The sequence below is a fragment of the Sitophilus oryzae genome, unplaced genomic scaffold (assembly GCF_002938485.1).
Source record: "Sitophilus oryzae breed Bouriz unplaced genomic scaffold, Soryzae_2.0 scaffold_1307_pilon_pilon, whole genome shotgun sequence".
Taxonomy (NCBI): Eukaryota; Metazoa; Arthropoda; class Insecta; order Coleoptera; family Curculionidae; genus Sitophilus; species Sitophilus oryzae.
The window spans coordinates 1,734,224-1,758,882 of record NW_022145957.1 but is presented as its reverse complement, the minus strand read 5'-3'; the positions used below and the strand labels follow the sequence as shown (position 1 = coordinate 1,758,882).

Below are 24,659 nucleotides of genomic sequence, written 5' to 3'. Positions count from 1 at the left end.
TATAAGTAGAATTTGATACTTTCATTTGTTTTAAAGGATTATTGTGGTAATTAATTATTAGACAGGTTTAGAATGGTCCGGCTTCCGCGCCAGTAGGTTGCGTTCACTACTGCGCATCACATGTGTACAGGGTGTCCCATTATTGTGCGTTTTTTGGGATTTCTCGTTTATAATTTCATTTTAAAGATTTAAACATAATATATAAAAATTAACATTTTAATGCTTTATGAAGGTAATTTCTGCCTGTCTTTCTTCAAAATATTTTTTTCGACTGTTTGTTATTTTAATAATCATTTTAATAATACTTTTTTTAACAGATTGTTATCTAAAAGCTACACAAGTTTATTTTCAGTTCAGTTTGTTAAGATAACGATGGAAAACAAAATTATCTGGTTAAATTAAATTAAATAAAATAATAATACTTTTTAAACAAGATTGATTAATGTTAATGTGTAGAAAATGAGCAAATCTATGGGTAGAATATTTAGTTACATAAAAAACTAGCAAAGTAATGTGAAAAAAACGCATCATTGTATCTCCACTCATAAACGAGAAATCCCAGATATCCCAAATCCCAAAAAACGGACGAAAATAAGACACCCTGTACCCATGTGATGCGCAGTAGTGAACGCAACCTACCGGCGCGGCAGCCAGACCATCCTAAACCTATCTAATAATTAATTACTACAATAATCCTTCAAAACAAATGAAAGTATCAAATTCTACTTATATACACTACGGATCATAAACCCATAAACGCTATCCGTTCTGGTGATAAAAAAGCAAATATTTAATACTTTGCTATCAGAATATAAACGAAAAAAAAAATAAAAAAGTTGCACCCCAGCCGGTATCGTACCACTGACCTTCGCTTCATAGGCGAAAGCTCTACGCGCTGAGCTAATTGAGACTTACTCGACTTTTATTCAATACTAGAATTTAAAGCGCTAAGTGAGAAATAGAGAATCTTCTTTGGATGCGCAGTAGTGAACGCAACGTGTATCGGCAGCCAGACGGCCTGCACTCTGTTCCAGAGAGCATAATAAAAGATATATCAAAGAGCCAGACGTCTTAAAATACTTTCTCGAAAACGTTGCTAGCTCTTAGACTATAATATCAAAGAGAAAATTCAATTGCAGTTTAGTATAAAATGCTTCAATAGACACAAAATTACATTCGCAGCAATATCGTAAATCGCAACTCCTAAAAATTCAAACTCGCAGATTGAAATCCCAGTTTACAAAATCATAATTGCAGCAAAATCGCAACAAAGTCGCAAATCGCAGCCATAGTAATATTGGTTGCCTAAATTGAAACTCGCAAATAGAAGAAATCACAATCGCATTCGCAGTTTCCTATGAGAGCCAATCGCCGGTTGCGATTGCGATTTTAAAATCGCAGTTTGCGATTACTTGCCATCTCTACCTGTTAGTAGACTCACTACAGCTTTGACTGTGTTTGCTTATTTCGTCGTTTCGGCGAATGTTCTACTATGAACTTTTTCGGCTTTCTCTGCCCTGGTAAATTTTTCAACCATTCTAGAGATTTACAAGTGCCTATTCCATTTTCACTTCTAGCTGTAAAAATTCATTAACGGAACATAAAATTCTTAATAAAAACAAAAAGCGTTTCTCTTAATTCCTAATCTACATTTTTGAATTTTTTGTCCTAAGTTTTTATTTCCAAACAAACTGAAAAAATATCGTCATAGTCCACATAATAATGCAGTAAATGAAAGAAAATATATTTTTCTATTCCACATCTGAGAGAGGGTGGATACAAGAAAAAATACTATTTTTTTTAAACACAATACATGTTATTTTCTTCAAGTCTTAGAATTTTAAAATTAATATTTGATAAATACACCCGTAAAGTATGGAAAAAATTATAAGAAAAAGAAATAAAGCATTAATAAAAAGAAGAAATCATATTTTCCAAGCTATATTTTCAATTACTGTTTTTACTTAAATTTAAAATTCTACAGAGGATAAAAATAATATTAATAAAATGACTGAACGAATAAGGGAAATTAAACAATCATTAACAGTTATAACATTTTTAAAGAAACCTTTGATAATTTGAAGAAGTATGAGTTTTACATTTTTATAAAGCAAGAAAACTGCTTAAAAACCTTTTATTAAGTTTTAAGCGTTTTTTTATTTTGCTTTTTTACCTATTACACACAGTAAGCAAAACGCACCAAATACACATGTTGCTAGAAAAAAAAATGAATATCGTTTGACAATAATGTGGCATTACTTATTAAAGTTTAATATTTGTGTTGCAAAAGCATATTACACCTTCATGAAACTGCATTCTTTGCTACGCACCTCGTGCACAACTTTCCTTTTCTTCCACTTCATTTCCACGTCTATTTTGCAGTGCGTAACATGCTTTTAATATATTATCACATGCTTATCTCTTCCTAAACAGCCTATTTGGCTTGTTATCAGTTATAAATGGCGCCATAAATTAAGAGCTCTTATTGGCCAAGTAGGCCTAGTTGCCACTTTATGCTGACTTCAAGGCAAAAGCCGCGTGTTGCCTTGTGTGTAAATTTTAATTTTGCTGTCTGTTCGCATAAAGGGGTTTGTCTACACTATTTGCCTCAGACATACTGACATGGCCGTTGCTCTGGCTTCTCAGATCTTTCTTTAAAAGAATAGACTTACATAAATCTGTGACAAAGAAAACCCATTACGTTTCTTAATTTATTGGATAACAGCGTTTTTAAAGGAAATAGGTTTATTTTACGTTTCTGAAAAAAAAAACTTTGTAAAAAAATATTTTATACAGGGTGATTCTTAACCTATACGCATAAACTTGGGAAATTATTGCTGATGACAAATAATGACTAATAATGAAAAAAAAAATGTTTGAAATAATTTGAGTTTTTTTTTCACAAAAATTTATCAACTTTATCAGTAAAAAATGCACATTCAATTTAATGGAATTTACGTTTTTTTGTTTTTATTTCGCACATTCAATTTAATGGAATTTACGTATTTTGTTTTTATTTCAAATAGTTTGTTATCTCCGTAAATAAAAATATTTTACTATCTTTTTTATTCATTATTCGTAATTATTTGTCATCAGCAATATTTTCCCAACTTTATGAGTATAAGTTAAGAATCACCCTGTATTTTTACACTTAAAAAAACTGTTCTCTACAGAAAAAAAAGGTTTTTAAGATTCAAACATTTTAATATATGTATTTTATTTATTTTTAAGATAAACGAATACAATGAAGATGGCAGCTTAAAATTCATTTTCATGTTGTCAACAAGAGCTGGCGGTTTGGGTATTAATTTAGCTACCGCTGACGTTGTTATTATCTACGATTCCGATTGGAATCCCCAAATGGACTTACAAGCCATGGACCGAGCTCACAGAATTGGCCAAAAGAAACAAGTACGCGTATTTCGGTGAGAACTTGTTTATTATTGAAAATAAGAACATACTAATAAGGTTTCTTATCTAACTAGGTTTATAACAGAAAATACAGTAGAAGAAAAAATCGTCGAAAGAGCTGAAGTTAAGCTTCGTTTAGATAAACTAGTTATCCAGCAAGGTAGACTGGTAGATTCGAAAGCTCAAACGTTGAACAAAGACGAAATGTTGAGCATGATTAGACACGGAGCCAATCACGTGTTTGCTTCCAAGGATTCTGAAATTACCGAAGAAGATATTGATTCCATCTTGGAAAGAGGAGAAGTTAAAGTAATAATTGAACTTAATTTTAAATAATTTGTGAAACTAATGTATTTTTAACAGACTCAGGCACTTGCTCAAAAAATGGAGACTATGGGGGAATCATCTCTAAGAAACTTTACTGTAGATACTCCTACAGAATCAGTGTACAAATTTGAAGGTGAAGATTACAGGGAGAAACAAAAAACTATTGGTATTAGCAATTGGATAGAACCACCCAAAAGAGAAAGAAAAGCTAATTACGCAGTAGATGCCTACTTTAGGTAATATCTTTAATTTTTATTAATTATTTTTGAAGTGAAACTTCTTTACGCGCGTTGGGTGTAAAAATTCAAGGCCGTGAAACTTCGTAAAAACCTTTGTAAAACAATTTAGTCCCACTATCTCGTGATAATCTACCCTGATGAAAAATAAGCTTGTGGCAACACTGGGTAACGATCTGTGCCATACGCGGCTAAGAAAATCACTGTAATAAACATGATATTGTGGAAATTTTCATCGATAGGTTTGTAGCTTCTGAATAACGGTAGGTAAAGCATCTAGCTCATTTGCCAATTCAGAATTAGAATTTAGAGTTAGAATGTAGAATGTTTAGGAGGGGATTAATCACCGCGACCTTATAGATCTATTGTGTGTTCCCCTTTCTTGAGTTATAACGAGTTATAACTCATCATACAGTCTCAGGGCTTTAAGAAAAGCCAGTATCTGAGACGGCTCCACAGAGGCCAGCTCTCCATGCTCGACATCAGACGTACCAAGGTTCATGGCACGAATGGTCGTCGTCTCGGCGCACTCAGTGATAAGGTGTTCTGGTGTTTCCCCATTTTCCCCACAAAATCTGCATTTGCCGTTGTTTCTCAGTTTCAGCCTACTGAGGTGTTCGTTGAGGAGACAGTGTCCTGTTAGAAACCCCGTGACAATCCGAAGATTGTTTTTACTCAAATCAAGGAAAGCCTTTGATTTTTCTCGGTCATAAGTTCTAAGGAACTTTTTCGAGTGTCTTAGACCGTTGGAGGACACCCATTCGAAGTTACGGATGGAGTCTTCCAGATTCTTCAGTTCCGCTTTCAGTTGGTTCCCGTTTGGAAAACAGAACGGTTCTGGTCCAGTTAGTGGAGTGTTCGCTCCTTTTCTAGCTAGATCAATTGCTTTTTCATTGCCTTCTATCCCTTGGTGAGCAGGCACCCAGAGTAGGAGGACTTTATTTTCTTTGCCTAATTTGTTGAGCTTCTCTAGGCATTCTTTGACCAACTTCGAATTGATGGTTACTGAGTTGATCGCGTTAAGTGCTGCTTGATTATCGGATAGGATGGCAATTTTCTGTTTTCGATAGTTCCTATCTAAGATAAATTGTACGCATCTTTCGATAGCGCAAATTTCTGCCTGAAGTATACTGGGGTAGGTGCCCATTGGTTCGAAGTATTCAGTTTTCGGCCCAAATACTCCTATCCCTGTCCCTGCTTTGGTTTTGGAAGCATCAAATTTAGAATTAGTAACTCGCATTTTCATTGGAGGACACTGTCATATTTATTTCAGACTAATAATCAACGAGAATATTCGTATAATTTAATAAAATTACTATAAATCACTATAAATAATGAATTATTTGTAACTGAGCTATAAATAATGAATTATCTTTAATTTCTGTATTATTAATCCGGTAAATGCTGGAGAAAAACAATTGTGATTGATTAAAATTTTATTTTAAGGTGAAACTTTTGTTAACAACATTCTGAGAATTCGAATAATGACAAGACAAGTGACATCTGTCAAAAACGACAGCGATTTAGAGTGGCAATTTGGTTATGTAAAATTTAGAGTGACCTTTGAATAAAAAGAATAAGAAAGGAGCATATCAAAAATCTTCCACCGCGAAGGAACTCAAATATGGCCGACTTAAATTCCGGTTTATCAGTGCCATTCTAATTTTATCTAAAAAGTGTAAAACTATGATGTAGGGTAGACGTGGGTTAGACTCAAGAAATTGTTGTTTTATTTTACGTTGTGAATAAATGTTGGTAGTTATTAAAATAGTTATAAAAATATATAATTCTAATAAAAATAGATAAGTTATAATAATTCTTTATTCACACAAACATCCGATACGCTACTGAACCAGGTAAGTCAAATTGACGTATCTAAATTCTTTGACATCTAATCTTTGACAAGTAGTAAATAAAAGCAAAAATGCAAGAAAAAATGTATAATTAGTTAATTTAAGTGAATTTCATAACTGATCGGTTTACTACACGTATGTATTTTATATAGTCACTTACTAACGAAAAGTTGTTTGGTTTGGTTTGGTTCATTATTTCACTCGATTTTTGACCGAGATCTACCGCACGCTACACAACCAACTATTTTACAGTCTTTTTCGATAAATCGCAATAGTGTCACTGTAAATTTAAGATCTGCCACAATTTCCATCTAGATTTACTACCTTTATACAACTATCAGTAGTAGAATAAATAATAAATAACATAAAATAAGCTCCGTAAAGACAAATCCACAAAATTTCCAATCAAATTCAAATGTGTCAAATGAATCGTCAAACAGAACTGTCAAGGATCCCCACCATAGAGTCCTTTTTCCGCCCACCATGCATGAATACATGGATAGCATTATGCTCCTTCCTTGGTCTTTTTTTTTCAAAGAAAGTGACAATTTTGATTATGCAAAAGAAATCCATGTTCTATAATTTGCTTAAAATCCCCAACATGAAAAATGAACAAAATATTTAAACAAAAAAAGACCACACAAAACAAATTGTTGGTTAGTAGCTTGTTAGTAGTAGTCAGAGATATACACTCAGATGCAAAAATAACGCAAGGGAGACATTTTTGGTCAAATTTAAAGTGTTATATTTTTGTTATTTTTAGTCCTATTTTCATGAATTTTTTAGCAAGCTGTATATAATTATATCAACTTTAATTCGTAGACTCAATTTCTTATAAACTTTAGTATTTGGCATATTATAGGAATAATCGAGGGGTTGTTTTTTTACCCTAACTTTAAAACACCCTGTGCAATAATTTCGTGCGTAAATTTTCGAAGAATATAATTTTACAATCAGAACCATGACTCCTGAGCATTTTGTTTTTTAATTCATGTCAATACATGCTTTGATTAATTTTTAAGAGTGAAATGAACTGGTCACGATCAATTTGCATTTTTTCTCAATTATCATTACTTTTTGATGTAAGTCTTTAATATGACGAGATGGTTTTGGTGACTATTGACTATTGTCGTAACGTCATATTACGCTGCATTGGATACTCTATACTAAATTTAAAAAAAAAACGTTAAAGACTAACGATACAGTCCGGGTTTTAATAAACGATAACAGAACTAACGATATTAAAGAAAACATCTGTAATACTCAAGTATACAAACTGAAAAAGAAATTGTAAAAATTACCCTAATACTTTGTATTGTCTCCCTTGGCTGCTATAACTGCCTGTATAAGTCCGTTTATACTGTAAACGAGGCTGCATATATCACATTGCGTTATATTTTCCCATTCTTCTTTAAGGACCAAGCGAAGTTAATTTAATGAAGCTGGTACCGCCTCGCGACCTCTAACGTTCTTGCCAAGCATTTCCCAAACGTCGAACATAATGGGCAGTTCATAGCAGGGTTGGAAAAAATCATGAATTTTTTAAAAAAATAAAAAAAAATCAATTTTTTTTTTATTTAAATCAGATTTTTTTGATTTAAATCAGATTTTTTTGATTTTAAGAAGATTTTTTAGAAAACATTATTTAAATCGGATTTCCAAATAATCAGGACTTAATTTCAATTAAAGTCCTGTCCTAAATGGCTAAATCTTCATAAGTCTGCCCGATACTGACAACATAAACAATTTTACGGGGCGTAGCGCGTGTCATTTTTTCAGTCACCAATATATTCCGCAAAAAAGTCGCTCGCTTCAGATCAAAAGGATTTTTTTTTGAAACGTCACAAGAGTATTAATTTTTGTCATTTCAACGCCTAGGCATAAAAGTAAAACACTTTTGCACCTAAGCACAAAAGTACATAAATATATTATTAAACTGATCTTAAGCGTCAATTTCAACGAGTATACAAATTGTTTCGCGATTACTTAAAACGTATTACTTTTTATATTATTTGCAACGCTTGAAATTGATTAAAAAATTATTTGTAATATTTGAAAAAATATAATGTATTCTACTCGGAGTAAAAATGTACTTTTGTGCCTCCCTATTTACGCTAGTCGTCAAAGTACAACCTCGTCGTTTTTACCCCTTACACAATTGGTTCTTCAATACACTATTTTTCGGAAATAGTCTTAAGTCGAGAATGACATTAGTATTCTCTATTGTCAAAGTGTAAAATACTGCATATTTTCTGACAATGATTTGAAGATATAGTCTAACATCAAAAGAATCTTTTTCTAGGGAGGTTGCGAATGAAATATATTCGAACAACATTTTTTTGTCACTTGTCCGTAAATTTCAAAATAAATCCCTGCCTTTTAGAAATCTAATGGATTCACACGAAAATACTTCAAAAATCGATCCAGCATTTTAATTGATGTATAAATATGTAATAAGTATATGTGTTAGAGAAATCATTTTTATATAGTTTTATAACATTTAGAATTAATTTTCGATTTATTAAAAATATTTAAACATTTATCAATATAATGAATAGATATAGGGTATATCTGTTATAGAAATATTTTTTATAGTTTTCTAGGACACATTTTTATATCTATTACAGTTATTTTTCTATTTATTGCAAAATTTTAAAAAAGTTGATTTTTTTATTTAAATCACATGATTAAAATTTAAAAAATCATTTGATTTAAATCATGCCAACCCTGGTTCATAGTAGTATATAGTTCACAATAATCACCAAAGCCGCCTTGCCATATTGAAAAATAACTTCAAAAAGAGATGATAATTGAAAAAATTGCAAATTGTTGGTGGCAAGTTCGTTTCACTCTTAAAAATTAACCAAGGCATGTATTGACATGACCCAAAAAACAAAATGCCCAGGAGTCAGCGTTCTGACCGTAAAATTATATTTTAGGAAAGTTTACACACGAAATTATTGCACAGGGTGTTTTAAAGTTAGGGTAAAAAAACATCCGCTCGATTAACCCTGTATAATGCGCCAAATACTAAAGTTTATAAAAAACTGAGTTTATGAATTAAAGTTGATATAATTATATACGGCTTGCTAAAAAATTCATGAAAATAGGTCTAAAGATAACAAAAATATAACACTTTAAATTTGACCAAAATTTCCTCCGTTGCGTTTTTTTTGTATCTGAGTGTAGATGTAGTAGTATTTTGGTTTAATGGCCACAGCTGCCAGGCTATCCGGCCGAGTGATAGAAAAAAAAATAAAAAAACATTATAAACTTTTGAAGCTAGAATCATAGACTTAAAATAAAATATAGACTACACTATTTACATCTACACGCGGTCAAACAATCATTTTTGTACACGCTTACTTCTGGGTACACTCGACCGCAGCCGACCAAACCTTCCTCGTCCAGCCTATGTTGTCACGTCTTTAATATTATCAATATTTTTTTACTTATTATACATATATATTGAGATATTAATACTGCATTTTAATAAAGTAGGTTATAATATTCCATAGATGTATTAAATAGTCCTTATACTACTTTATTATAAGTCGAATACTATGTAAAAAGGATAAATCCTTTACAATATGACAACACCGATTAGAGGCGAGGTCGCCTATTCATTCTTCTATTATCTTGTAGTACGCATCGCACGTGTGTAGTAAAGCATTGTTGCCGCTACTTCTCTCTAGCTGAATTATTGCATTTTCTTAGTTTGTAGTCCTTAAATGTTTATTTTATTTACTTTTTGTATTCAAGAACTATAAAATATGGTTTGCCAGTGCCAAATTTTCAAGAAATTTGACTTAAATGATCCATTTGAGTCTCGAAACGACTTTCGACCGGTAGGCAACTCTCAATTTACCAATTGGGAGTCAGTGGCGTTGTTGTAGAAAAGCGCTTATTTAGATAATATTTTAGTAAAATGTAAAATCTGAATTTTTTCTATTACATAATCATTTATATAAAGGTTTTTGTAACAAAATCATAATTATAACCCTGTTATATATACAAGATAAATTATATTAGGCATCGGTGAAAAAATTAATCATGTTTTTATTAAAAATATATTCCACTTTATCCTAAAACTATCTTCAGAATCTAAAACATGCAAGGATTTTAAAATGATATTACATTATGAAACAATATTTTTAATATACCGGGTGCGTCTCAAAAGTCACCCCTATGACTTTCTATTATTTTTTCAGATAAAAAAACAGATTTGTATGTTAGTATATGACATAAATTAGGGTTGACTAACACATTCAATTGTTTTCGTTTTGATTTTTAAATGGCATCCTCGGTATGTTGCTACTTTATTCGATAGGAAATGACACTCTGAATAGAATGACATATATATCATAGTCAACTTTTGACATTGTCTCTGCAAAAACAAATCGTATTATAAATTTCAATCCAGGGTGCCACGGCGGTGTTAAAAATTCAAAGTTTTAATCAAGGAGCATTGGAAAAATAGTTTTGGTCGTCTAATGTTTTTCGTGTCTTGTCTAGGCCGGTTAAAAGATGCACAAATCGTATTTTTAATCATATGTCAATTTTTTTAAATGGAACAAGGGTGACTGATTAGCATATTTCGAAAAAGCATTTTTTTATGAATATATTGATACTTGGTATTTCGAGTGAAATTGTCGTTATGAACCGCGTGTTACAATTTCAATTAAACCTTATGTCAATCAATCCTAATTTATGTCATATACTAACATACCAAATCTTGTTTTTTTATTAAAAAAAAATAAAAAAATTATGGGGGTGAGCCACTTTTGGGACGCAGCCGGTATAATAAAGACAGTACCGAGTGAAATAAATGTAGTTTTCATTTTATCCACTTCCTAAAAGCATGCTTTAATGAAACAGATCTCTGTTTTCTCTAATATAAGATATTACATAATAAGACATCACAGAAAAAAAAATTAGAACAATCATGAAGTTTTTTCTCTTTCCATGTCGCGGATTCTATTATATCTATAGAATAGATCCTGTTTTGATTAATATTAGGGTTGTAAATGTTTGACTAAAATTAATAATTAATTTATTAATTTCAAAATTATATATAGATTATATATATTAAAATTTTTTCTATAACATGTTATTTATTATTTTTATCGCTTTTGGACGTTTTTTTTTCTAAACTTTTATTTAAAAAACCTCTCCTAAATCTTAATAAAACATAAAAAAGTTAAATACGATATATTTTTAATTGAATTATAGCTTCATTAAAATAAAAAAATTACCCGGCTATGGTACGGAGAGTTCAGGTGTACTGAGGAACGAAAGACAGTGTTGCATTCCTCGTCAGTGTCGTCAGGGAACGACCGTTACGACGGAGACAACCTATCTATCGCTCGTGTCGCACTCGTTAGAGCCTAAAACAATAACAAGACATTGTCCGCATCTTCCAGCTATTTATGAATGAGATGCTCAGTCTATATTTTATTTTAAGTCTATGGCTAGAATAGTATACTGTTTTTTATACTCTAATTTTATATATATATAAGTTTATAAAAAAGCATTCATAAAAAAATATATATCCTTCAAATCCTTCAATTTAATAGCTGTTTGACTTCAAATACGCGCACATAGTGCACACACAATTTTTTTAATGTCTTAAATTTTAGGGAAGCTCTTCGAGTATCCGAACCGAAAGCGCCTAAAGCTCCACGTCCACCAAAACAACCGATGGTGCAAGATTTTCAATTCTTTCCTCCCAGGTTATTTGAACTACTCGACCAGGAAATATATTATTATCGAAAAACTCTGGGCTACAAGGTTCCTAAGAATTTAGAGCTGGGTTCGGAAGCTACCAAACAGCAGAGAGAGGAACAACGAAAAATCGACGAATCGGAAGCTTTAACCGAAGAGGAGCAACAGGAAAAAGAAACTCTGCTGACTCAAGGTAATTTTGTAGAGTTTAAATCTATTTTTTATATACTGAGGATTAGAGTGTCCGTTATTTCCCAAGTTGATTTTTTTTGCTGCCGCCCTCTGATATTTTGGTTTTTGGTCTAAAAAAAATTATCCAACGTAAACAAGCTCTTAATTTTTAATTTAAATCGTGCCGGAATCATGATACTTTTCCCATTTAAATAACATGGGATTTTCGGCCCTTTTGCATTTACGAATTCAAAAGGCGCAATTAAAATTTGCAGTAAATAATGATAAAAAAATTTGATTATAAACTATGTGCATAACTTTGACCGCTAATAACTTTTAAAGGAATGGTTTTATGAAAAAAAACTAAGAGACCTTTTTTGCAGAGCGTAAAATTTTGTATTAGAATATGTATTTGTCGAAGCTGTAGGTTCATTTGCTTTGGAGATAAAAAATTAAATGCAAAAGGTCAGAAAATCGCATGTTAAATGGGAAAAGTATCATGATTCCACGGTTTAAATTAAAAACTAAGAGCTTGTTTACATTAGATAATTTTTTTAGACCAAAACTAAAACTTCAGAGTGCGGCAACTTGGGAAATAACGGACACCCTACTGAGTATATACAGGGTGACAATTTGAAAACGAACAGTATTTAATATTACCTCTACCGATGATAGTATGAATATTTGGCGAAATACGTCAATTTACATATCAAGGGGGACAATTTTTGAGGCATTTGTTGTGTTACTTTCAACCCCTTGGCCCCCAGGGCACCTACCCCTAAAATTTTAAGTGGCAACCCCTATATCTTTTACCATTTTTGTGTTCCTCTAAGACTATTGTAGATTTTCTTCCAGCCCCACTGGTCGGGTTTTATAGGTTGTTCTTACCATATTTCTACTTGAAGATATGTTCTCCGAGAAGTACCGTGCTGTTTGCTTGACCAACGAACTTATTGAAACAAGCGTATCTTTGCTCACCAAGGCTCCCTTCAGATGATTGAAGTTTGTACAGTTCCAATAGAAACATCTCTCCAGCTTTTTCAATTTCTTCAGATGTTGACTTTGCGTTGTTAAAAATATCGACTATACTATCAAGGTCTTTTTCTTTATTAAATATTTGTACGTGTTGTTGTTTTCCTTTTCCAAAAAATCCTGATGTTGTGTCACGCCCGCTAATAGCCTGAATAAATAAAATTGCTTTTTTTAAATTACGTATAATACTGGATGATTGCAAGTCTCTCGAACTATACATTCGTTGTTTCACATTACCTATGGCTTCTTTCAGAAAAAAATGCCTTTTTCATCGGGGGAAAGTGCTGCTAATAAAACAACAAGATCGACATCTTTTCCAATGACTAGAACTTGTTCATTTTTCTCAGATATTTTGATGGCAGTACGAATAATTTGAACATCAGCAAACAAGATTGTGTTGCAACTGCAAAAGATGCAGTTGCATTAAAGCCGACATGAAATGTACAACTATTTGCGGAACCTGTCGTGGACAAAGTTGTTCGAATATTGAACACATCCTAGAAACTATAGACGATGACAATATGTAGATGAAAGTATGAATGTTAGTTTAGTGGAATAGGCAATGTGTTTGTTTATATTATACAGTATTATATCTGTTGCATGTATATATAGCACGTTAAAATACCTTGGGAGTCTAATTTGAAAGGCGACCTGTATTTTTTTTGTACTGCATTTTTCAAACGGTTATTGCTCGAAATGCATTGGATAAATATAAATAATGAATAGAACCTTTTTTGTAGCAAATTTTATAAGGAATATTTTTGACAAGAATAAAATTTTCTGTGCCACTAATGGTTTTCGAGAAAAACGAGAAAACCCCCCGCAGTGAGTATTGGGGGTGAAGCTCACACTTTACAGTTAGGAACTCTTTTGATTTTAAAAAGTCTCCTTTTAGTACGAATAACCTCAACATATCAAAACTTTATAATTTTTTGTTTCTAAATATGCTAATATCAACGTATATACATATATACCTATGTAAATTGACGTGTTTCGCCAAATTTTCATACCATCATCGGTAGAGGCAATATTAAATACTGTTCGTTTTCAAATTGTCACCCTGTATGGGTTAGAACATTTGTTTTTATTACTTTACTATGTTTGCATTTTGTTTTTTTCAAGTTTTAACAGCCTTTAACTTTTTTTTCATTTTTTAAGGTAACACATTCATTAAAACAGATTTTTAATATTTTAATACATATATTATCAAAAATAACATATCCTGTCAAATATTTCGTTTATTGATATAAACGGTGTCATTTTAGAAATGGTCATCCTACTGAGTGTATCAATGAGTTTGCAACAACTGTTTGTTTTTAATTTAAATGAATCTTTTAAAATAAATAAAATATTTATACGAGATCCGTTCTTCAACATGCCTAAAACAAAGAAACACACTAACATATTTGTCATGTGATAACTGTCATGACGGCAAATTATATAATTGCTGACATATCGTTTATTTTAATAATGATCTTAAGGAATTAGAACTACAATACTGAGTATTGTAAATTTCAATTTCAGGATTTACTAATTGGAGCAAGAGAGACTTCAATCAATTCATCAAAGCTAACGAGAAGTACGGGCGCGATGACATTGAAAACATCGCTAGGGACGTCGAAGGAAAGACTCCCGAAGAAGTTATGGAATACTCGGCCGTTTTCTGGGAAAGATGCCACGAACTACAGGACATTGATAGAATTATGGCTCAAATCGAACGCGGGGAAGCGAAGATTCAGAGGCGAGCCAGCATAAAGAGAGCTCTAGACGCCAAAATGGCCAGGTAAGTAGTTAAGATTAGTATTATAACAAGTACAGGGAAGTGGTCTATTATTGGCTAGTGGTGTAGCAAACTAAACGTCTGATATATTTTATTAAGAAACACTATAGTCCTAGCAACGTTTTCGAGAAAGTATTTTTTTTTTTTTCGTTTATATTCTGATAGTAAAGTATAAAATATTTGTTTTTTTTATCACCAGAACGGATGGCGTTTATGGGTTTATGATCCGTAGTGTATATAAGTAGAATTTGATACTTTCATTTGTTTTGAAGGATTATTGTGGTAATTAATTATTAGATAGGTTTAGGATGGTCTGGCTGCCGCGCCGGTAGGTTGCGTTCACTACTGCGTATCACATGGGTACAGGGTGTCTCATTTTCGTGCGTTTTTTGGGATTTCTCGTTTATGAGTGGAGGTACAACGATGCGTTTTTTTTTCACATTACTTTGCTAGTTTTTTATGTAATTAAATATTCTACGCATAGATTTGCGCATTTTCTACACATTAACATTAATCAATCTTGTTTAAAAAGTTGTATTATTATTTTATTTTATTTTATTTAACCAGATCATTTTGTTTTCCATCGTTATCTTAACAAACTGAACTGAAAATAAACTTGTGTAGCTTTTAGATAACAATATGTTAAAAAAGAGTATTATTAATATGATTATTAAAATAATAAACAACAGCTGAAAAAAATATTTTGAAGAAAGACAGACAGAAATTACATTATTAAAGCATTAAAATGTTAATTTTTATATATTATGTTTAAATCTTTAAAATGAAATTATAAAAGAATTAAATATTTTTATGAATGAGGCAAGAAAAAATTATGGCCAACATTTAAAGTTTTATTTTTAGACATTATGTTTAAATCATTACAATCTAATTATTATAATTGAATTAAATATTTTTATTTAATATTAGTGTCAGCAAATATTGATTACTTTACTATCAGAATATAAACGAAAAAAAAAATAAAAAATTTGCACCCCCAGCCAGTATCGAACTACTGACCTTCGTTTCATAGGCGAAAGCTCTACGCGCCGAGCTAATGGAGACTTGCTCGGTTTTTGTCCAATACTAGAATTTAAACCGCTAAGTAAAAAATAGAAGATCTTCTTTGGATGCGCAGTAGTGAACGCAACGTGTATCAGCAGCCAGACGGCGTGCACGCTGTTCCAGAGAGCATAATAAAAGATATATCAAAGAGCCAGACGTCTTAAAATACTTGTTTTCCCGACGTTGCTAGCTCTCGTACTACTATACCGTGTGTTTTTCAAAAATCACTCCCTTCTGTATATTTTTATTCTTTCAGAGGAAGACATTTTTTTTTCTTTCATTCTTCTTTTTTAAAATCATTATACCGTCCGGGTCATCCAATTACTGTGTATAGGATTTTAATGGATACGACAGAGAGTAATACAATTGACCGGTTGACAGAGAGAGACGCAAAATAAAAGAGGGGATACAGTGTTGCCGGTTCGTAAACGTGTAGGCAGGATTAAGAATGAGCATGGTGGGAGCACAAATCGACTCCGATGCCGATGACAGTTCGAGACTGCTCTCAGTGTTGCCAGATAAACTTCTTCTAACAACCTCTGCATAATTAATAGCATATTTCAAATAATATCATTAGTTAGAATAGTTTTCGTTTTCTGGTTAGAATTTTTGTTTTAAATCTCAATAAAGAAAAATTACATATATTTAAAAAAATAAACTACTCAAAACTTATCACATATTTTCTAAAAAAATATTAATTTGAAAAACAAGACATTTTGAATTCCCTGACTTACGATTTTAAATAGTACGGATACTGTGGAGGGAAATTCGATAAAACAAGCCTACGCGCAGACCTGTAATTTTTAGTCGGCCGACTATTTAGTTGCAAAAGTGAAAACAATACGTACTTATGAAGTCGATCGGCCGACTATTTGATTGCACGTGGGCGCGGCTCCATAAGAATACATTGGTTACAAATATGCAACTAAATAGTCGGTGGATTAAAATTGCCTGTCAGCGCATAGCCTAAGACTACGCAATGTAATCAAATATTGGGCCGATCGGCTCTATAAGAATGTATTGTTTTCACTTTTGCAACCAAGTCCAAAGTTGGCCGACTAAAAATTACATGTCAGTGCATACCCTAATTATCCTACAAAAAACTCACAAGAGAAAGGCAGATCATCAAACTCTTGAGTCATAGGCGTACTAATATTTTATTTCCATTTAGATATAGTATTACAGCCAATTATAGTTTAAAAGTTTTACTTATGAATTCTGTAAAATTTAATTTACTAGAATTTTTATAAGAATCGTTTTATGATAGCTGACAAAGTTTAAGACGGAAACAGTTTAACAATTTATTTCTCACATATTCTATCTTTACTGTCAGCTGGCCGATTTTTTAAGTACGCAACGATTACAAATATTTACGCAACGTCTTCACCATGCGGTTCGTGGATGCGATTCGTTAGTTCGTCTATTTTGTTCGGTATATTTCTTTTAATGGTTCGCCCAAAAATCGATATTCTGTCAAATCGCCGCACAACCCATCGCACGGACGCGTTTGCGCAACAAATCGACCTATCGACGAACCGTATCAGTGCATGGTAAGTATTGGTCTTTATTATAATGCTGTATAGCTTACTGTAACACTTAAATAAAAACTATACATTTGTATATTTATGGTTGTTGTGCTACCTTTTGAGGGATGTGAAATAAATGATTTATTTATAATAATATTGAATTTTTGCAGGGTGGTGTAACTAGTGTTACTACTTACGTGTTACTTAACTTCTACATTCTACATGGTATTACATTATCATAATGTTATAGTATGAAATATACCTACTACCTGTTTTGTTTAATATTGGTACAGAAAACTTATCAGTATAAAGTTTTATTTATCTTTAGCCTTTTTAATGCTGTTTGTAATCCTCTATGTCTATAATAATGGACAACGAGTAATTAGTAATTCTGAATATATCTATAAAAACTTTTAGTTTTAAGTACGCCTATGACTGAAATGCAGCGCCCACCTTCTCCTTCTTGTCAGCGGCCATAATGTCAGGTCCATCAGAGTCAAGGATGAGTAGAGATAAATAAATTTAAATTTATTAATTTTAGGGCCTGCTCTATTCTAACATGTAAGAAATATTTATTGATGGATAAGTACGGCAGAGATGTAATAAAAAGCCGTTTTGTATGAATACCGAAATGGTATTTGAAGAACATATTATAATCAAATTATCAAATTGAATTGACAATAAATTTATGTGCCTGTGTTTTATAAGCCGTCTGCAGAAAATTGACAAAAGTAATAAAAAGATGACTCATGGCAATGTTTATCCCCAATTATAAATCGATAAGAGTTATCATTAATAATAGTAATGTGGATATATTTTCCAGAACTTACTTTAACTTTATTTAAAAATTACTTTTTTAATTTTGTACTAGTTTATAGCACTTAACAATATAATCAATCATTTGTCTGTCATCAATGTATCATATACACCTCTATAATTATTTAATACATAATCTTATACTGATTGCAATGGTCGACATGTCAACAATAGAATTTGCGCTATTTACTACGTTATGTAATTAACTGATTATCTGCCATATTAGGTAACTGCGGATGTCACTAACGTAATAAAGAAGCAAAAAATAACCAATAAATAAACTAACCAAAAGGTTAGTTTATATTTAATAATACGTGGCTTTGGGTGCCAGTTGTCATGTATATGAAGAGTACAGTCAACATGTTCAGTACAATACGATATACTGAGAGAGAAAAGACTATATAATACGAGAGAAGAATGCGAAGTTTATTACCTATTAAGTCGGATCGGTCGACAATAGAATTTGCGCTATTTACTACATTATGTAATTAATTGATTACCTGTCTTATTAAGTAACTGCGGATATACGTGATTAAGTAATAGCATGTTTTACGGTTAGTTTATTTAATTATACGTACACACGGCTTTGGGTGCCGATTTGCTGTCCTCCATTTGCGTATTTCAAGTTCCAGAGCTTTACGCTCTGGGCTACTTGAGAATGGTTCTGAAAGGAGCTGTGCGCGATAGCCTCGTGCGTCCATATGGCGCGGAACAGTTCTGAACTTTATGACTCAATTGGATGGAGTGAGATTAGCAGAGAGATAGATTATTCAGAGCTGCACAACTGCGTCAATGGAGGACAGTAATTGTCGTGTGTACGAAGAGTACAGTCAATGTGTTCAGTGCAATACGATATAAGAGAGAAGAGTAAGAATTTTCCCAAGCGCATGAAGTAAAACGTCGCATTAAGTGGATATAATAAACTTTGGATTTTTTTCTCTCCGATTTACAACATCGCCATAGGGATTCACTTGTACACATGTAGGTAAATGCCGAGGGGTAAGCCGCTGACAAATTTCTGTACACTAATACCACGTATAATGGAAAAAATGCCAACTAATACCACGATTAATACTACTAATACCAAGTAATGTCAACATCTTGTACACCAAAATACACCAGCGGTTTACCCCTCCCTCCGTAAATGCTGACCCAAGACCAGTGCCGCTTTATCCATTAGGCAAGATAGGCCTAGGGCGGCAGGCTGAATAACAAAATTTACTTGAATTTTATTAGTTGAAGGGGGCGGCAAAATAAATGGTGCCTAAAGTACCAAATCCCCTTAACGCGGCCCTGCCCAAGCCTTTCTCTTGTCGATCCGGTATAAATCTATTATCTTAGCCTTAAATAAATTAGAATAAAATAAACTATGTTAAAAACTTTCATGTATACAGTACGTCTGTTCGTTCTCTAGCTACGCGGTATCCGTGAGAGGGGAAACGATATTCTCTCGATATTTTTCGTAAAAAATTAGACAACGCGCCCCATCAATAAAAATTCGACAAATTTGCAAGTGGCCAATGAGTGGGCGGAGCGATTTGCGGTGACGTACTCGTCAAGTCGACGTATAAAATATATTGCTGTTTATTTAAATGTTTTTTGTCCTTTCATAGACACAGATCCAGCAGATGTACTGTACTACTGAAATGAAGATAATATATCTAAGCTAAATGTAATCTATTACAGTTGTAGTAAAATGAGTAACTAATTGTCGAAAATCCAGATCCAACCCTGATGCAACATTTTTTTGAAACGTCTACTTATGCGGTTTGAAATTTTGATGCAAAATCCGGCAATACCGCTCAGAATAAATGTACCCACCCATACCCACCCGACTTTTTTCTCTTTTTAATACATTTGATTTGCCATTAAGCTGTCTACATCACTGTCTTACACGTTAAAATCCAACCCGCAGAGTTGACCTGTCCCGATCGGTATATGTTTCTGAGCATCTTAAATGGAATTATAAGGATATCGTTAGGGTGTCCATTTTTTTATAACGAGAAACCGTCAGTAATCACGATAATTTAAAAACTCAACTTTTTAACACATAACACGCTATAACTCAAGAACTACTCTAGATATTGAAACTTTTTTTTATTTTGAAGTTCGTATCTTTTACAAGATATTTAAATAAGAAAAATTCGATAGGCTTGTTTTTTTTTCATTCAAAAATTAAAAAAAACATCCATTTGCTTTTAGTGCATAGCAATTTTTAGCAATCCTGTAACTTTTTTTATTTATTAAGATTTTCACATACTGTCTGCAAAGAAAATATAGCAGAAATATTAAGAAAGTTTTGAATTCAAAGTTCTAATAGCGCGACCACTGTCGAACACCAACTCAATTCCACTTATTTTAACCAAAAATGTCAGTGTTTCAAACTTGCACTTAAAAATTTACGAGCTGTAGGGAAAATTACAACGACTCCTTAATAAATTAACAAATAAAGTATCACGAGACGTAATTAAATCGTGAAGTTGAACGCATGATTTACACCCTTCCCTAGATTTTTTTGTAGTGATTGGGTCGACCGCGACGAATCTGCTATATCCTCGTCCACGTTTCTTAGCAATGTGCACAGTTTCCCGATTTATTTCATACGTTTGGAAACGTTTTTACCATTCTCTCTTTGTTCAGTACGTTATAAACGCATTGTACTTTTTTTACATACGGAAATCTCGACCCAAAACTAACCTTTGCCAGCCCTTAGTATAATCTCTTACAAGTTAAAATATTTACTTTTAGATATCGCGCTCCTTTCCATCAACTCCGAATAGCTTATGGGAACAACAAAGGAAAGAACTACATGGAAGAAGAGGACAGATTTTTAGTGTGCATGTTACACAAATTGGGTTTTGATAGGTAAAGTTTGATACATTTTTCTTAAAAGCAATTGCACGTCAAAATCATTTGAATCTCGTTAGTTTATTTCTTGGTTCTTTTTTTTTACTATAATTAACTTATATTTGATGACGTGTAAATCGGAGATCTTTTTTAACATATTTATTTTTTGTATTGCAGAGAAAATGTTTATGAAGAACTAAGGGCTGCAGTTAGAGCTTCTCCGCAGTTTAGATTTGATTGGTTCTTAAAGTCGAGGACTGCAATGGAATTACAAAGGCGATGTAATACGCTAATTACCCTTATTGAGAGGGAAAACGCTGAACTTGAAGAAAGAGAGAAGAACGAAAAGAAAAAGAAAGCGCCTAAATCAGGACAAGTACCAGGTAATATATTTTTCTTGTTTTATTAGTGAAAAAATATCTATTCCAAAGTTTTATATTATCCTGATTCTTAACACATTCATCTTGTTAACCGCGCGTGTAATCTGGTGTAATCATTTAGTTGCCTTGATATTTGAAGTGTTGTGGTCTTTGTTATATTTTATTGCTATAGTCTGTCCCTTGACAGTGATGTGTATAAATGGAAAAGCTCTACTATATCCTAGTGCAACAAATGAAAATTAGTAAATACATTGACCTTTCCTATCGCTACTTATGCTTCTGAGACTTGGCCTCTACACATGGGAGACCTGGAAAACTACAAACAGACGAAAAATATATGCTTTCGAAATGTGGGTCTACAAAAGAATGCTGCGAATTTCATACACAAAACATCAGACGTTCGTCTCAATTCTAAGGCAGTTGAAAGTTACCACAAGACTTTCAATGGACAATAAACCAGTCCTACCTTAGGTAGGTACAGTCTGACAACCCAATGAAGGGAGGTCGAAAGAATGCGAGCAAAACACTTCCTTGCATTTTACGATGTTGTCACAATTTTCTCGTAATAATCCTAATTTATTTTGTATAGACTAGAAGTACAAATTTTAAATTTCTATTTCATTACTTAACCTTATGAATTTTCTCAGTAGTATTGTCTTCTGGGATTTGCTATTTTATTTACATGAATGTAAATAAAATAGCAAATGGAAAATAGGAAATGGAAATGCAGAATAAAATTACTATTACCACTTATTATTTAAAAACTATTTCAAATATACCTACTACAAAATAGAACCGGCAAAAGCGCTGTTTTTTTTGTACTATGCAGCAAGAGACGTGGCAACACTATAAAGACTGCGCTACAGTTTGTAAAACCAACGACGACTACTGCAGAGAATGCGGGGAGGAAGAAGACCCATAGAGCACCTGCTGTGCCACTGTCCGGCACTGGAATACTGACGCTTTAAAACTTTAGGGCAAAGTTTTTTGGAGGGACTAGAGGAAGCAGCAGAAGCCAACATCAGCGACATCGGGAACTATGCAAAGAGCTGGAAGTGCTTTAACGCAAAGAAAGAATAAGAGGAAGGTTTGGTACAACAATACAGGGGTATCGCAATGGGCCCAAGGCCTCCGAGTGAGGGATCAAACATGATCCCAAACCCCAGCAACCTAACCTAACCTAAGCTAGGTAGGTACTTCTGTTTCGAGAAGTACAGATGAACTGGAAAAAATCATAATCAAGGGGAAGATTAATAGCAAACGACCAAGAGAAAGGTCTCCAACGCGCTGGGTGAACCAAAGCAAAGAAATTATTGGTCACGGTCTGCACGACGCTTCTCTAGCCGCTTAAGATAGAGGGGGATGGAGAGCAACAATCCGCGCAATTGAAACATGATGTCACCATACTCTTGCGAGAGTTAACAGACGAGAAGAAGAAGAAAATAGATGTGTCTCTAATTTTAATTTAAAAGTATATAGTTTGTATCATGTAAACTTTTAGCCACGTGATTAAGCTTGACCGACACAGCGTTGCCCACTTTTATATATTTTCTTTTAATCAAAATATTTTAGGAAACAAAAATAAATTAATTATAAATATATAAACAGTTATTATTTACATCAACAAAAGTCACCTTCTTAACAGAACTTAAGGGACATAAAGGCCTATTACTACCGCTTTCCCGTGCAAAATATTCTAATAAAGTTGCAGTGTGTTTTTTACAGCTATTAAGCTATCATGTACGCTTTGCACTAAAAGAGGTTCTAAAAAGAACAATGTTCGACTGCAACGTCTGCTACCTAAACTCTACACTATTTGTGTACAGTTTAATTTGTGATCTACGTCTCTAAATAGAATGTATTGTTTCAGGCACTCCAACTCAAGTAGCTGCCAAATCAGGCCAAAAACGCAAAAATGACAGTACCGGTAACGCCAGCGTGGAGAAGAAAAAGAAGAAAAAATGAAAGTATCTGCCAAATCAGGTTAACTTTAAATTTTAACTTTGGTTACACCTGACATGATAAAAACTTGGTATTCGATCTTAAAATAAACTATTTAAATAAGTTATTTTCCATGTTTAGTATAAGTTTTAATTAAGGCGTTTTCCTACTTAAAACAGATCTACAGCATGGTCCAATGTATGGATGTATTTTCATTTTAAATATTTTATGTATACCAAATGTGAGGCAGTTTTAAGAAAGTAGGAAAATATAGCTTTTTTGCAAAAGTAGCGTTTTATTTAGACTGAGACAGTAAGAAATCAAGCAAATATTTTTTTTTTGTAAAAGTGCCTTCAGAATGATTAAATGGATATTTATGCAACTAATTAGTTACATAATTACATATACATGAGTTACACAAAATATGTGTTTCCCAACGTTTTGCTTACCGTTTGCATTTGACTATGAATTTCATCTAAAAAACTCTTAAAAAAATAACGAATCGAGGTCATCAGCGACAATTTTAGTGATTTTTAATAGTTTGTGTGTAGTGAACTTTGTATAAACTTTATTACAATGGTGATTAGTTGTTCAGCTTTCAAGTGTAAAAGCTGCAGCGATAAGAAACAGCCAGGAGTTACTTTTCATAGGTAAATAAACAGCCCACCCACCTTTTTAACGTTTTTTTTATTAAAATCGATAATTATTTTTTTGATGCTATATGTACTTGATATGTACTATACGTCGATACTGGTTTTGTACCTTCTCTTATTTTACCACAAGACTCTTAATCTCTTTAAGCAGCTATGTTAAGAAAAATATGTGCCACGGCACTGTTTGGAAGTATGGTAACAATTTGATTCTCGGGTGTTATTAGTCCTTGTATTCTTTAGTCGTTGCGGGCCTAATGTTGTATTAAATGATCTACAAAATGCATCTTTTTGGGTTTTTAAGTAGTGATAGGAAAAACCGATTAATTTCAATAATCGAGTACTCGAGTATCAAGCGATTGCAATAACCGAGTGATCACTCTAGCGAAATATCGCTCGTATTTAAAAATTCGGTCTTTTGTCCGTCGCATGTTGTAAGTACTCGTTAACGCCGAGCGCCAAGCAGTAAGCTGCGTACGCAGGGCACATATACTTTCGGTAATGAACGGCAAGTAGTAAGCGGCGAGCGATTCGCTTGATCGCCTGATTTAATTTATTTCGAAGCATTGTCGATGTAGGTAGTAAAATTTTGTCTCCTAGATACGCAACGGATAAATATACCGCGTGCGTCTCAAAAGTGGATCACCCCCTATAACTTTTTTATTTTTTCAGATATAACAACGAGATTTGGTATGTTAGTATATGAGATAAATTAGGATTGATTGACATATTCAATTGTTTTCGGTCACTTCCGATTTCACCGGAAATGGCTGCAACTTTTGGATTTTTAAATCACACCCTCGGTATTTTTTTACTTTATTCGGTAGAAAATGACACTCTGAGTAGAATGACATATCACATGTCAACTTTTGACATTTTCGCATATGGTTTATTTGAAATTGT

General features: G+C 32.8%; 1 protein-coding gene across 1 annotated transcript in view; it reads left to right on the top strand.

Annotated features, from left to right (window-relative positions):
* The window catches only part of LOC115874925 (chromatin-remodeling complex ATPase chain Iswi), a 38,697-nt gene extending 15,304 nt beyond the window's left edge, over positions 1-23,393 (top strand). The window contains exons 8-15 of the mRNA XM_030890224.1: positions 3,232-3,425; positions 3,486-3,720; positions 3,775-3,974; positions 11,467-11,744; positions 14,279-14,537; positions 20,687-20,803; positions 20,963-21,168; positions 23,036-23,393. Of these exons, the coding sequence (XP_030746084.1) occupies positions 3,232-3,425; positions 3,486-3,720; positions 3,775-3,974; positions 11,467-11,744; positions 14,279-14,537; positions 20,687-20,803; positions 20,963-21,168; positions 23,036-23,130 (1,584 nt within the window). The 3' untranslated portion in view covers positions 23,131-23,393. The remainder of the gene's footprint in view (positions 1-3,231; positions 3,426-3,485; positions 3,721-3,774; positions 3,975-11,466; positions 11,745-14,278; positions 14,538-20,686; positions 20,804-20,962; positions 21,169-23,035) is intronic.
* Positions 23,394-24,659: the final 1,266 nt, after the last annotated feature.